Raw genomic sequence first — 15,499 nt, 5'->3', positions numbered from 1 at the left:
TCGGGGGATATTACACTTTAGCTGACTGCTCCTCAGTTAGGGTCTTCACTGGCTTTACTGACTTGCTTGCCACCAGGTAGGAAAATACCTTTCATTCTGCCTCTGGGCTGTGTTGGGAGGAATCATGTAGCTTGGTGTCACAGGAAAGGACAGTGGAGAGTACTGTTTTATGTAGCTCAGTGCGGAACCTGATGCACAGGGCACGTTAGAGAGGGACAATGGATCGGTGACTGAAAGACATTGTATTCCTTTTCTTCTAAAGGGACGGGTAAACCACATGGTGGTTTGCAAAGAGAAGGAATCCACAACTTGCCCTCAGTTCTAACTGTTACAGTAGCAGTGACAGTAGCATTAACCAAGGCCAACTGCCTTAGAATTGCCGGAGATAATCTCCATGTGCAACCAAGGCACTGCCTTCTAGCTGGCAACTAACAGTCCCCATTCTTTCTGAAGTGCATGTGGTGATCAGGCAACTCAATTAACAGAGAGATCCAGTCAGAACCCTGGATCTCAACACCACTGAATAAATAATTGTTCAGGCCAATCATTAGTTACTACAAAAGGGACATACTCTGCAGGGTGGTAGGCACAGCATGGGCACTCAGCATATTGCCAAATGGGACAGACTTTTCTTTGTTCAATAAACACTACTAATTGTTTATTTTAAAAAACTCTTTTTCTTTCTTTCTTCTTGGGGGAAACCGAGGCAGGGAAGCAATCACCAAGAGCTCCTTGGAAGGATTGTGTGGTTTCATTATCTCTTACCCCAAGGCATAGAGGTGTCCCCTTTAAGACTATAGGTGCAATAAATCTTCCACTACATTCTTGATTGGCAAAATAGAGCTTATGCTCTGTGTCCAGTGTGTTCTTTCCACCCAATCGGCCCCAGAAATCTGATTTGCATGGGGAGTCAGCAGTTAAAGCCCTCACATGAGACAATGGGATTTGCTTAGACAGCTAGAGTTACATGTTTGTGTGTGGGTTTTTTGTTTTTGTTTGATCCTAAACAAGCCACATGGAAAGAGCCCCCCTCTCCCTGGCAACATTCATCCTTCCAGAGTGGAGTAAAGTTCTGGAGTTGGAAGTGCATTTAGGTCAATAATCAAAGCGTGAAGGGGTGAGTGTGTGTGTTATGGGGAGACTGGAGAGAAGGGGCATCAGGGTAGCATAAAGGGGGTGCAGTATGGGGCAGAAGGCTTAGATTTTTACAGTACACTGATAGCATTTTGCAGAATCCAGGCTTGTGACTGCGGGGCCTACATATGGCATTAGGAGCAGTTAAGGAATGAATGGAGACATTCTTGGGAGCTCCCTGGAACATGTTTTCCAGCAGTGAAAGGCCAGAGTGAGGAGGCTGCTTTAGTTCTCACAACTATTGCAGAAATAAGTCCTGGGTCTCCCACTCTGCTGAGTACCTGTTCCTAATGCTTGATAGGTTCCCACCTCCCCTGCTGAGCCACTCAGCCTTCATGATTATGGACATTTGTAAATGCTCTTGTGGTGGGCTTGGCAAGAAATGTACTTTGGGCTGCTCAACCACTACAGTATTTGGTCATCATGGGTTAACATCCCTCAACCTTGCTCTTTATCGGTCTTTGTTTTGACACATCTAGGCTTTTGCCACTAGGTGTTGTGCTACTAATTACATGAAATCAAGAATGAATTCAGTGCCACAATTACAGTCCTGCCTGTTTCATCTACACCTAATAAGGTCTCATTAGAATTATGTTCAATAAGATTACATATTTTTGGGAGAAGGGGATGGTAACCTCTGAGAATAAATATAATTTCAGACACATTTTTATTAAGGTACTATTTATAAAGCATTAATACATGATTGATAAGTGCTTCAAATGGTCAATTAATTGTTATAGATTGTTAGTGACTGCAACAGGTCATAGATTACTATAAACCATGCCTGTAAACAATCTGTGCTGCCTTCTACTGATGTGCTTATAAGTCTCTCTTAATTGTTACTCATGTCTATATCATTTACTAACCCTTTATAAACTTTTAATAAATAAAACTTTATATTAAAGTCTGAACATAATTTCAAATGGGAAGGACAGATTTTTTAAAGTATTTAGGAGTTGCTCCATTCAGCGCTGGAATATGGTCATGACTACACTTAAAACGCTACAGTGGCACAATGCTGCCATTGGCGTAGGTAATCCACTTCCCCAAGAGGCAGTAGCTAAACTGACAGAAGAATTCTTCCATCGACCTACCACTGTTTACACTGGGGATTAGGTCAGTATAGCTACATCTCTCGGGGTGTGGATTTTTACACACCCCTGAAAGACACAGCTATACTGATGTAAGTTTCTAGGGTGGACCAGGCCTAACTGATCCATTGACCTTAGGTGTTGCAAAGCTGGGTGGGGCAACACCTAACCACCTGTGCAAAATTTGGGCCTAAGTTTTTGGTAGCAGGGATTGCCTCTGTTTATCCACACCACTCAGCAAAATGGAGCCGCAATCTGGCTGGCAGCTAAAATCTAGTCTGGATGCAAAGGTAATAATAAAGAGCTCAATCTTCAATTATTCCAAAGAAGGCTTAAAGCCACCCTCCTACCTCATCCAATCCTGGAGCAAGCTGGGGGCAGAACCAGTCCCTGGCACAAGTTAAGACTACTTGGGTTAACACTGGTTTGAGCAGTGTCCTAGCAACCGTTCTGCTGGCCCAGGGCCACTGGGGTATATCTACAGACTGAGCAGCAGCAAGTCGCAGGGCCTCAGTCAGCAGACTTGGGTCCATGGCATGGTGCTAAAAATAGCCGTGTAGACATTGTGGTTTTAGCTGGAGCTCAGGCTCTGAAGCCCAGGGAAGGGGGGTGGGCTCCAGAGTCCGAGTTCCTGCCCAAGCCACAATGTCTATACGGCTATTTTTGGCACCATAGCGCGAGCCCACATCTGTCAGCAGGGGCCCCGAGTCTTGCTGCTGCGGGCTGCCACTCACTGTGTAGACGTACCCTTGAACACAGCCTGCATTGGATCTGCCCGCTCACATCCCTGGAATGCTTGCACACCATTGGGGGAATCCCGTAGGTCAGCTTTCAATCCCCTGTGAGCAGTGGAAAGGGACTTATCCTGAGCCAAGGATCTAGCCAAAGGAGGAGAATAATTGGAGATTGACTAGTGCTACCAGACAAGGAAGGAAATAGCTTACAATGATAACACAAACAACCACCAGGTGTCACCATTTCAGGCAGCTTTGTAGAGAGTTTTCAAAGGACAAGCAAAAGCAAGGTAGCAACAAATGAAACAAAGCTAAATCAAATACACACAGATTTAGTTTGTTTACTAAAGATCCCATCCTTCTGCTACCTTAGACACAGAGTAATTTTGTTAGTAATGTGGGTTACAGCAAACACATCAAGGGAGAGGCAGAGAGATAACCTGCCCGTACGCAGCTTTATATTTTCCATGCAAACATGAGAGAAAAAGAACGATCATTGACAGAAAAGATAAGCATTGTGTGGGAGGGAATTGTCTCACTGCCTGTGCAGCAGCCCTAGAGATCTGATTTTAAAAGAATAAGGAGAGCAGATTTTTGGTTTCTATAGTAGGCTTCTATGTAGGAAGGCTTTACTGCCTTCCAGTTTTTCATGATTGTTGATTCAAATGTTGCTGGACATTGTCAGTGAACAAGAGGGCTAATCATACTCACTTCCGGCCTCTAGCAAAAAATATGACTTCTCAAGAGTGTGGGGATGGATGAATTCTCAACCAGCTAAGGTACAGCATTGTTTTATTATGTTCCATCTTAAAATACACTCAGAGGGCCAGATCACAGTGAAATGCAAAGGTGCATCAAAAGGTGAGATATGGCCCAGAATGTGTAATGCTCTGATTAAAGAAAATTCCATGCAAGAGACACATTTATGGGTAGAATATAACAGTAATGGATGTTGACTGCCCATCATATTGGAGTAGTATAAAGCAACTAATGAACTTGGAAACTGCTTGGTAAAATCTAGTCCTTCCTGTATGTAGCATGATCATTATTTTTCCTCGGTGAGAAACAACCTATAGAAAGAATTCCCAAAACCTGTGATTCAGAAAATGTCTAACTATTTGGGGGAATTTTTCCAGCATACTAAAACTCCTTGGATCTTTTTTCTCACCATGACCAAATCCTCGCTGCAGAGGTAACATCAATTTCACATTAGTAAGCAAACAGCATTGCAGGAATCTATCAGGACAGACAATGGATGGATTGGAGCCAGAGCCTAAATACTTTAAAAATATTTTACCTGTTGTAACTGCTTCCCATTCTCAAATGATAGATAAACATCCTAGGAAGTCACTGGTTAATCTCTCTGCCTCGGGGAAGGGGGGAGGAGTACACAGGTATGATTTGATTATGCTAGACAATGCAGTAATGCCAAAGGGGCTTACGCACATTGCTGTCAACATTCAGCAACTTATTTGTTTTAATAAGAAGCGTCACAGTTCTCTCAGGGTCTGATTCAAAGTCCATTGAAAGTCCTTTGACTACAATGAGTTTTGGATTAGGGACCAAATAATGTTATTGTTAACCCTCCACAGAGAAAGAGCCTAAAAACAAAGCCTGTTTTTAGATGTCCTCTTTTTCATTGGGACAATGGAATTTTCATTAACAGTTGCTGCTATGAATAGAAGATGTAGGAGGCTATTCTCCTTGCCCTATGTACACAACTGCAATTAATGTCAAAAGGAATTTCATGTGCATATAAAGACAATGGTCAAAAAACAGAGACTCTCTTAGCCGACTATTGGGTCACAGTGCAGCGTGTCAAGTATTAACTCTAATGCTGCATTTCAGCAGGTCAGGAAATCTGTCAGCATCACTCCAACCACAGCAGGCCTCGGGTTGCCTTTAGGTAACGAGAATTTATTATTTCTGTAAGAGGGTTGTAATGTTAATGACACCAGACAATAGTTTTGTTAGTATGTGTAAAGTTATCCTATAGTCAGTAGCTCTGTACCATCAGGAAACAAACTTTACTATTGTACACTGCAGCTTCTAAACACAGCATCCCTCATGATCTGACTGACAATACATTCAGTGAAACAGAAGGTTAAACTATCAATAACAGCACCATCTAGTGACCCCCAAAAGTACCAACATTTGGTTCCCAACAGGACCAAAATTAAGAATAAAATCAATCCTTCTCTTCAAGCAAATCTAAAATATAGGTGCAAACTCAAATTTCACAGTCAGACAGTGACACAGTAAGGATGGTGCATATATTTATAAAAAGGGATTTACTGGATTATTCTGTTCTGATTATTTTAAATGCAAAATGTTCTCTGTGAGTACTACAACATGTGGAGCTAATAGATTTTTTTAAAATAACATAATTCTATAATAAAAAAGAGAACATACAAATGTATACATTGAGAGTTTAGTTGCATGAAATATTTACAAAGAAATACACTTCACATTATTACGTAATATTACATACACATCACATAGCTAGAGTAAGTTTTAACAGGTTACTGAGTTGATAAGTAGTAACTGCCCTGTGATGAGAAAGATATGCCCATTTCTTTAAAGATCTATTAAAATTATGCTTTTTATGGGTTACTAGCATGAAGACTAATGGCCAATTTCTGTTGCCATTTATTCCAAATTTACACTGCTGTAACAGAATGTGGCCCCTATCCAGTTAAGATCTTTCTAGTTCTACTTGATAATCTTCAACATAAATAAGTGGTTATCAACTATACTTTTTCACTGATGCTTCCAAACTTACATTGCAGATATGCTTATTTTAGACTCCCCAGAACATTTCTTATTCCCTTTAAAGAGGACAATATCTGTAGCCAAGTGCTGTTTCAGTGCATTTGATTCAAACCCAAATTTGCCTTTAAGACATGGTCAACAGGACATAGTTTTGTGCATGTAACCCAGTGTATATATTTAAGAAAATTAAAAACCTAGGCTCACCTTGAGGTTGTAGCCCTTCACAGCATCAACGAAGGACATGCAAAAGAAAGACTCAATGTAGAAACCACAGGCCAATCATTCTAGAAGGCTCCAGAGAGCCAACCTACTGAGCGGCAGTTGCCACAATCAGTTGTGACTAAGGAACTGGTTCACTATGCTGTGCTTGAAATTAGTATGCAAATCTGCTCAAGCTGATCTAGAAAAGTGGGGCTGTGGAGGAAGGGTTGCTAAGTTGGGTGAGTCAGAAGGGAAAAAGGAGCAACTGACAGAAACTGCTGGAGAGAGAGTCAGAAAGAGAGTTGTTGAAGGAGAAAAAGACAGAAAAATTATCAACAGTGCAAGCTTTCCCATGCTGTCTCAATAGATCTCTGTCCTCTTTTGTCTTTGGCCACTCCGGTGAGACTGCCTACAAAGGTAGTAATGAGTGTCAGTGGAAGAGGAGAAAGAGGTGGTGGGGGGGCTTGTGGCAGACACCTTAGCTCTAGAAATTAGTCGGAGATTACCAACCTTACTTCACAGCAGTCACTGGATACTGCTCATCCAATCTGATGGTTCATCTGTAAAACTAGGGCAGGGGAGAAGGTATTAAGAGCAAAGGGCTCTTCTTTACTCTAATCTTCCATTTTAAGACATCCCATGCTCCTCTTTCAGCTACCTTAGCCAAGCCCATTACTTCCCATAGTAAGTGGACAGATGAGGATAGCTGAGAAAGAGAGGGTAGGCTGATGGCAACCTTGGACAAGGAAAGAAAGTGCTGCAAGAGAACTGCCCACCCCTGTCCAGCAGTCATTCCCACCAAATCATGAGGGAATTTGCTTCTTCAACTGATTCTCCTGTTACATTGGATTCATATTGCTCTCTCCATTGTCCCTTGCTGGTTTGCATTGTGCTTGTGAACAGAGACTAGTGAAATGCAGAAGACACCAGATGTCCAACTGTCTCATAAATCAAGCTTCTCAGATCTCAGTGGGGAAAGGAATGGGTGTAGTTAAGAGTCTGCTTTCTTGATGGTTACATTAATTCATTGGCCTTTTATAATGGTATTTGAAGGTCACACAGCAAGATGGCCAAGACCAGCCAGATAGAGACTACGCAGTTTACTTTCAACCATGAAGCTTTTTACACACATCTTCTAAATCAGGGGTTCTCAATCTTTTTCTTTCTGAGGCCTCCCCTCACCCAAAATGCTATAAAAACTCTAGGGCCCAGCAAGAGTGGGCCTTGGAGCTCCTGACTTCAGTTGCTGGGCAGGGGAGGTGGGGCATGGGGCTTTAGCCCTGCGGGGTGCCCGGACTCATGGCTTTGGCTGCCAGGCACGGGGCTCTGAGGAGGAAGCACCACCTCCACCTCCTGATTCAGCAGGCCACCCTGCCTGTGTGAGTTGGATTGGGGGCACAACTAAAAATTATAACTCAAAGGATGGGGCTCAGCTCAAAAAGTTTGAAAGCCACTCAGGGTGCAGGCAGGGGGTAACTAGGAGCTGTCTGCAGTGAGGGGTGCAGCTCCGGGTGCAGGCAGGATGTTTGCTGGGGGCGGGGCTGTCTGCCCCCTCCTGCAGTCGCTACTCCCCGAGGGCTCTGCTGGCCCCGGAGCTGGCTCTCCCGCCCAGGTGACTCTTACCAGCTGTGTGAGCAGTCAAAGGGGGCTGGGAGCTGAGGAGCAGGAGGAGAAGAGGGAACACCCACAGCCACCCAACTCATGTCACCAGCCAGAGCAGCCACCACCCCACACTGCCCAGCTCTGGCTTCCTGCCTCCAACCTGGCCAGAGGGTAGAACCTCAGGGGGGAGAGGAGGTAGTAGGTGTGGAGCTGTCCTCGGACTGCTCCGCTTTGGTTAAGTCACTGCAGTTTGGGGGAGGGCAACACCCATGTCCCTCCTCTAACTCCATTCATGGGTTTGGGGCTTCTGCCCCACGGAGCGCCGGGGTTCACAGACCTCCTGGAACCAGCTTGCAGCCTCCTAGGGCTGACCCTCAGTTGAGAACTGCTGCTCTAAACCACTCTGCATGATATCCAGGATATCAAGCTAGCCACTGACTTCGTTATATCAATTCACAGACAGTGATTTTAAGGCCAGAAGGGACTGTGATGATAATCTTGTCTGACATCCTACTCAACACAGGCCATAGGAATTTCACCAAGTGATTTCTGCCTGAAGCATGTAACTTCTCATGGAGCTAGAGCACGTCTTTTAGACATCCAATCTTGATTTATGGGCTTCAAGAGGAGGAGAATCCAACAAACCCATAAATTACTTACTCTCAATTAATTGTTGCACATGGAGTCCACAAAAAACAAGAAAGGGAATCTAATCTTAGGAGGGAAGAGATGAGTGTAACTACAAATAGTAGGTCTCTGGCATATAGACACCAGCCGAGATTCATTAGAAATGCCTAACTATTCAGATTCAGAATTACTGTCCTAATCCAACTCCTGGTGTAGATTTGTCAGCAGTTGGGCTACTCCTCTTTACAGAATATTTTCCTTTTGGACCATTTTATTCTCCCTATGGGGCACCAAGTAACTGCAAGAGAGAGATGTCTCTCAGCTTAGCATCTTGGATACAGTTTTCTGTTCCATTCCAAGCTATTTAATCATTAAAAGGTTAGGCCTTTACCCAGCAAAATAAGGCCTTTTATGTTGTCTTTGGTTTGAGTCCATTCTCACTCTTTCATTCCTATAAAATCTAATATATTCTTGCCAAACATATAATAGTAGGGCCATGAGTGGTACTGTGTGTAGAATACCAACTACATGGTCATAGAAGTATGAGAACAGCATTAGTGGCTAGAAAAGAGACACAAAGAGAGTGGAAAATAGTATTCATTCAACTTTTCTTGTGGAGTCAAAGACAGCTGGCAAGCAAGAACATGTTCTAAAAATAGTGTAAATCCTTAAAGGAATAACGTGAAATTAAAGAAACAATTCCAAGGCAGTTGCTCTGTTAAAGCTATCCATAGATGCACTTGGATCTCCAGACAATCAGGTACATAAGGGAAACATCATAGTCTATAACTCACTTATTTGGCTACTGCAACAGTTTTCTGGGATCCTGTTTTGAGCCTCTGGCCTTGGGATATTTGTTTCTCATGTCTAGCAATCTGTCGTAAACTGTCCAAACTCCTGAGTTTCTTTTACCATGGAACAAGGGTTCACGACCAGCTTCAGTTCTAACAAATGACTGGTCCTAAATTCATTCCCAGTGGAAAAAAGCATACAGCACTAAAGCCGTATATACAATTTGGAGTGACTGATTTTGTTCAGAAAAAGCCCCAGAGAGAGTTGGTACTACAGGCTGAAATACTTTAGTTTCATCAATAGAGAGAGGTGACACCACTTCAGAAGGACGAGGTTTGGAGCAGAAAGTGTGGGAAGTCACTAATTTCAGCTACCTGACTACTGGGTTAAAAGAGATTTAAAATGTTATAGTGGAACTGGAAAAGGTTCCAAGAACGGCAGCAAAGATGATCAAAGGTATGGAACACCTTCCATACCAGGAAATCAGGGCTGTTCAGCTTAGAAAAGAGAAAATGGGGGAGGGGCAGGGATATGATAGGTGTCTTTAAAATCATGACTGGTGTGGAAAAAGTGAATTGAGAAGTGTTATTTACCCTTTCCCACAATATAAAAACCAGAGGTCACCCAATGAAATTAATAGGCAGCAGGGTTAATAGAAAGAAGAGAAAGTACTTTTTCATACAATGCATAATTAACCTCTAGAGCTCATTGCCATGGGATGCTGTGATGGCAAAACTTATAACTGAGTTAAAAAAATGAGATTAGTTCATGGAGGATAGGTCCATTAATGGCCATTAGCCAAGATGGTCAGGAATGCAACCCCATACTCAGGGTGACCCTAAACTTCTGGTGGCCGGAAGCCAGGAGATGAGGACGGGGAGGATCTCCCCAAAATTGCCCTGTTCTGCTTTCCCCTAAATCTCTGGTACTAGCCACTGTCAGAAGACAGGATGCTGGGCTAGATGGACCATTGGTCTGACCCAGGATGGCTGTTCTTATGTTCTTAAACTCTTTGTTACCAATCCATTAAGCCTCCTTCAGAGCACTACCGAGAAAAGTTGGGCTTGTTCTTACCTGCAGCTTTAATGAAGCCATTGCATGGGGCAGGACAAAGTCCAGAAAGAATTATTGCACTTCAAAGAATGCCACTCTGCTTTCATACAGCTCAGCTGCTACAAAAAATGTGAACCAGAAATAACCTCTGCTGAAACTGGAACCTGTGAAGCTCTACTTCCAAAACACCAAAAGTCCAAATATGCCATTTCCACGTCTGCCGTTTCTCTCATTCGTTAAAGAATGAATTAAATCAACAAGAGGCAATTACACGTCAGTCATCTTTCTTTGGAGACATACAGATGAGTAGTTTTGGCAATATGGATGGTTCCAAAGCAAGAGCAAGCTTTTGGGACAACAAAGTTTGACACATAGGGCACTCTACTACTCAGACGCAATTCCCCGTTAGGCTTAACAGGGTATCTACCGATGTAACATGTGACAGAAGTGGACCTATAATTGGTTTCAAAACGAGGGGAGAACCAAACAGCCTCCATTGTGGTTTCGGAAACATTTGTCTCATAAAGGAATGCTTCCTGGGCTTTGTTCCTGAGAATGTAACTTATAAAACATTCAAAACTATCCTAGAGGAACAGGGAACGGTTTAAAATAATAATATTGAGGCTCTGAACAACAATTTTGCGTTCGGTTTTGATTAATAATAAGTACCTGAGCAAATTTCATGAAGGGAGAGAGAATACTGTGAACTGATGATTGCCAGAAAGAATTTCAGCCTTGGAGAATACAGAGTTTATGGGTCTTGTCCTCTCTAATTTCTTCTAGTGTTTTCCTCTCCTGGGGAAACTCTTTTTTTTCTAACAAACACCACAAAGGGCCACATTTAAGAAAAAGAAAAAAAGGCCTGAAATTAGTGTGTCTACCAGAGCTGGTTGAAATGGTTTTTTCATGATTTTTTTTGATTAAACAAGGCTTTTTCATCCAAACAAAAATGTCCACAGGAAATGTTTTTGCATGAAAACAACCTCACCACCACCCCTAGCTTTTTGGGTTTTTGGGGCAAAAAAAAAAAGTAGTTTTTCTCCTGTGGTAGCTGTCTTCCTTTTGTAAATATGATCAACACCCCTTAGCTGTGCTTGTAATTTAGTTGCATCTACAAAATTGAGTACTTGCAACCTGCAGCAGTCAGGTATTCAGAGGTCAAGTACTCTGATTTGCACCTGCAATTTCTTTTTAATTTAGTGGGAGTTGTAGGTGCTTAGATTCTCTTAGGTTAGGCTGTAAGTTCCACGAGACAGTGGCATACACAACACCAGGTATAGTAAGTTCTAGCTCCTCTGTAATACATTAGCAGCACAAAAATCAAAGCTAAATAGATTAAGTTTAGAATATAGTTATGGGAAAACAACAAAAACAAACCCTCTAAATTATAGCCATGTTTGAATTACAGTGTGCTCTGTCTTCTTCGTGTCTATCACTCCACTTCGCTATAAGCAATTAATATATAGAACTTGGCATATAAGAATCTGGTTGCTTGGGACGTCAAAATCAGTTACTAGACCAGAAAAATTCAGTTAAGTATGGATTATGCTTGGAATAGAATGTAAACTATTGGGTTCTTATCCAAATCAGTCCAGAGAACCTTCTGAAGTTGGCCCATCATTAAAGCAAATATATTTTTGTCTGCAAATCAAGCCCCCCTGTGTTTGCCAAGTGCTCTGGAAGAATTTAACGCTAGGAAAATTAGAGCCAGATGAACCTGTGCCTCACTATAAGTTCACCTGGGCAGAGCTGTCAAGCAGTAAAAATAGATCAAGCCTATAGTAATCAGTGCAACTGCCTAAGTTCTTAGACTTGAGCTGAGAGTTTATGGCTGTAGCATCTACTAATCTAATGCGCTGTCTTGCAAAACGATGGGTCTTGTCAGCGTCAGCACTGTAAAGCGTTTTGTGGTGAATGTGTGGTCCTAATGCCTTTATTTTTTAACATTAAATTTGGCTAAATGTGGGCCAGTGCCTTCTCCTAGGCACCTTTAAAAAAATTAAAAAAAGAATGAGACACATTGGTATTTGAAAGTAGCAAGTGGGTATTTCCTAAAGTCCCATTCCACCACCGTTTTCTTTGCACGTGGACTACAGAGTATAATCCTTGAACACATGATTTCCCAGAATTTTTTATTCAGAACTTCTTATGAAAGGTGCCAAACTGTTACCTAGATGACCAAAGTCCTTGAGCCATGGAACAGGCAGGGCCAGTGCTTTGCATGGGCCTTCCAGGACTCCTCCCCGCTTGGGAAAGCCACCATTACAGATTAGAGGGTAGAGTTCTCTCTCTCCAGACTCATTGAGAGCCTGATGCTGAGCTGGGGGTAAAGCTGCACCTGTTTACACCAGCTGAGGATTTGGCCCTCTGTCTTCAACGTTTTTGCTGAGCCTTGATAACTTGGGTGCCTATTGCTACAATAATGTGATGGAGTCACTTGTCCAGTGAACACTAGACTGACCCAACCACCTCACATTATATACCTGGTTGATGATCTATAGTATATCTTCTGGCCCTGCAGACCTGAGCTATATCCAAACTCGTGCCCAAGTAGTGAAAAGGTTTCGGCTCCCATTAGCCATTCCCCATGGTTCCCAGGTCCTGTTCTGTTAACCAACTCTGCGCTTTGTTAGTGTGAATGTACGAAGCAGTATGTACTATATAGTACACAGTATGTATTGCAAAACCTGCTCAGAATTGCTTGGGACAGAGTAAGACTCATTAACTCTGAGCTTCTTGACTCTTGTGGGTTTCAGTCAGACACTGCATGGTTTTTTTAGCATTTAATTTTAGTATGTGTGTCAATGGAGAGGAACGATAAAAAGAAACAAGTCCCTATGAACCTACCTGCAGCTAATAGGGAAGTCACAAACTGACAAAAGCCCTATCCGTCTTTGGGAATATCAACTCTTAAAGAAGCCCCACCTTTTATAGTATGTCACTGCCTCATCCATTGTGCAAATCACCTGCAGAGGCTGTGGTAAAACAGTTGTCATTGAATCCTATAGGCATGTCTAGGAGCCTCTCTTCCCCTTTAAAAGTATGGGTGCAAGAAATGTGCTGCATTGTACTTTGCTGCCATTATTGCTACAAGTCTGTTGAATTTTTTACAGTTTTGAAGCCGTGCCACTGAGAAACACTGAGAGATGGCTGAAGGGGAAATAACAACGTTCACCGCCCTGACTGAAAAATTCAATCTTCCACTGGGGAATTATAAGAAACCCAAACTCCTGTATTGCAGCAATGGAGGCTACTTCTTGAGGATACTTCCAGATGGCAAAGTAGATGGGACAAGGGACCGAAGCGACCAACACAGTAAGCAAATCAGAAATGTGTTCAGGACACAGCTCTTGCCTTATATGACTAGTACTGCCTTTACCTTACTGCCCCTTTTTCTCTAGGAGACTGGCATTACACATCAGCTGCTTTTCCAGCCAAGAAGGGATAGGCAGACTATTTATGCTCTGTACCAGGTTCTCATACCTCCCCATGGCAATACACCATCCAGAGGTTCAGCATGTGAAACAAACAAGGTCCTATATATATCTGGAATGTACAGTATGTACAGTACCTCACGTTTGTAAAAATAGTGAATATTAAAATAGTCATTAAAAAATAACCAGACAGACTGACCACAGCAGAGTAGGCTGAAATTCTAACTGACGCACAGTTACCAGTTTACACAGTTAGTTGGCAGCTAGGAGATACGGGTTTAGAAGGATGGCGACATGCTACTTGCAAACTCAGCAGTCAAACAGAAATCTGTGATATCTTTGCATTTACATCAGTCTAGACGATTCAGCATGGTTTTCGGGTTGTTATGATGTTACAGCAATGCCTTTTTAGTAGGTGAAGTCATCCTCTGGAGTCAGAGTTAAGGCCCTGAGTCCTGAGAGTGTGGAAGGTATTCTAGCTGTGGCTTTGCACAGGACATGCTCCTGCCCTTGGTTAACGTTTCTTTTCCCTTATGCAGCAAAGGGCAGTACATTCCTGAGTGATGTGCAAGTTTAACAGTGGGAACACTCAGCTGAAAAAGTTATTCTGTGATTTATCATTTTTTCAATGCGCTCATATTACATTTATTTTCCACAAAACAAGGATGGCGAATTCTATGCTACATTGCTTAAGTGTTTTATGTACTTATTTATGCCCCTGTGCCATAAAGTACACAATACTGTTGTGACTACCAGCTAGTGTAGCAAAACATTAGGAGGGACATAACCAGTTATCAGAGTCCTCATCTGTGACTGGATTCTTCTCCCTCCTCCCCGCACCCATGATCTGCATGTTACTAAACCCAAGACAGGAGTCAGAACCACTGCAGTCCACAGACATCTCCAGCAAATGACACAGAAGGGGAACTGTTTTGGGCCAAGCCAGCAGAAGCAGAGATCAACTTCTCACACAGAAGTCAAGTCACCATTTGTCTTACAATTTCCATATTGCAATGTATAAATGCATCTTCAGTCATAAGGACCATTTTCATACAAGCTCTTTTAGTTTGCTCACAACTGGCTCTGTTGATTCATCAAAAATCTTTCTTCCCTGAGTCACTACTAAAGGTGGGCCTGAGCTGTGCTATTCAGATCTGAACTTCTCCAAAGTTTGTTTGTTCAGATGCAGTTTCTTATCTCCAGTCAGCAGTGAAGCAATATCACAGCATGATGTTAGGGGCTGATGTGCTGCTAGGAGTGGTCATTCATAGAGGCTTTGAAAGATCCCATGACACATTAGCACTGGCACTCTTACTTGGGTAATTAGTTCTACTTACCTAAGTTTCATTGCTGTTTCAAACAGATGCAGAACTATTCTTCACTTCCAGTCCTTAACTGTCACATAGCACTACTGTGCACCACTACTGTGCACCACTGTCATACAGCTGGTGCATTTCAGCCCAGTGGCAAGTGCATTTCAGTTGTGGATGAAGGAATCCCGTCTGTAGATTGAATAGAAGTTAAGATTTGTAAATTGTTTTGGGACCTTTAAGCACGAAGGTGCAATAAATGATTAAGACAGAAACTTTTTTCTGGATGCTTTTTTATTATTTAAAAGCAGAGTTGGTTTTTTTTTACCCATGATGCTTTTTAAAAAATGACATTTTCCAGTTTTTTTATGCCATCATTTCTTTATTGGGGAAAGAATCACAAAACTATTTTAACAGTACACCAATCCATGCTAAGATTACAATGGCTGTCCATGTTCAGGCACACCTAGCAAGGGTTAAACAGAGGGTTTTAATGCATTCCTGACATTGATTTGATTTCCTTCACACTGGCATATAGTTCTGGACTCACATATGACTTGGCTATGGATGTTTGATTACTTCCAAGCCTGTGTAAAATTACTATTTTCTTTATAAAAGACATACAGCATATGCACTATGTGAATTCTCTAGTTTCCACCCATCTTGCCATATAAGTTTCTTTTCCAACCTCTTCCCATTGCAAGTACGCAGCTCCTCATTCTCCATGCTGCTTTCCTAATGAGGCAGAT

General features: G+C 42.3%; 1 protein-coding gene across 3 annotated transcripts in view; it reads left to right on the top strand.

Moving 5' to 3' along the window:
* FGF1 (fibroblast growth factor 1) overlaps positions 1-15,499 on the top strand; it is a 54,852-nt gene that overhangs the window by 29,560 nt on the left and 9,793 nt on the right. For all 3 annotated transcript variants that reach the window (XM_067566571.1, XM_067566570.1, XM_067566569.1), the window contains one exon: positions 13,120-13,321. In XM_067566571.1, coding sequence (XP_067422672.1) covers positions 13,153-13,321 — 169 coding nt within the window. In that variant the 5' untranslated portion in view covers positions 13,120-13,152. The remainder of the gene's footprint in view (positions 1-13,119; positions 13,322-15,499) is intronic.

The sequence above is a fragment of the Emydura macquarii genome, unplaced genomic scaffold (genome assembly GCF_026122565.2).
Source record: "Emydura macquarii macquarii isolate MOO-44397 ecotype Brisbane River unplaced genomic scaffold, CSIRO-AGI_Emac_v2 contig_2768, whole genome shotgun sequence".
NCBI lineage: Eukaryota > Metazoa > Chordata > Testudines > Chelidae > Emydura > Emydura macquarii.
Note: the sequence above shows the minus strand (reverse complement) of the source record. Positions and strands in the feature narration are given on the sequence as shown.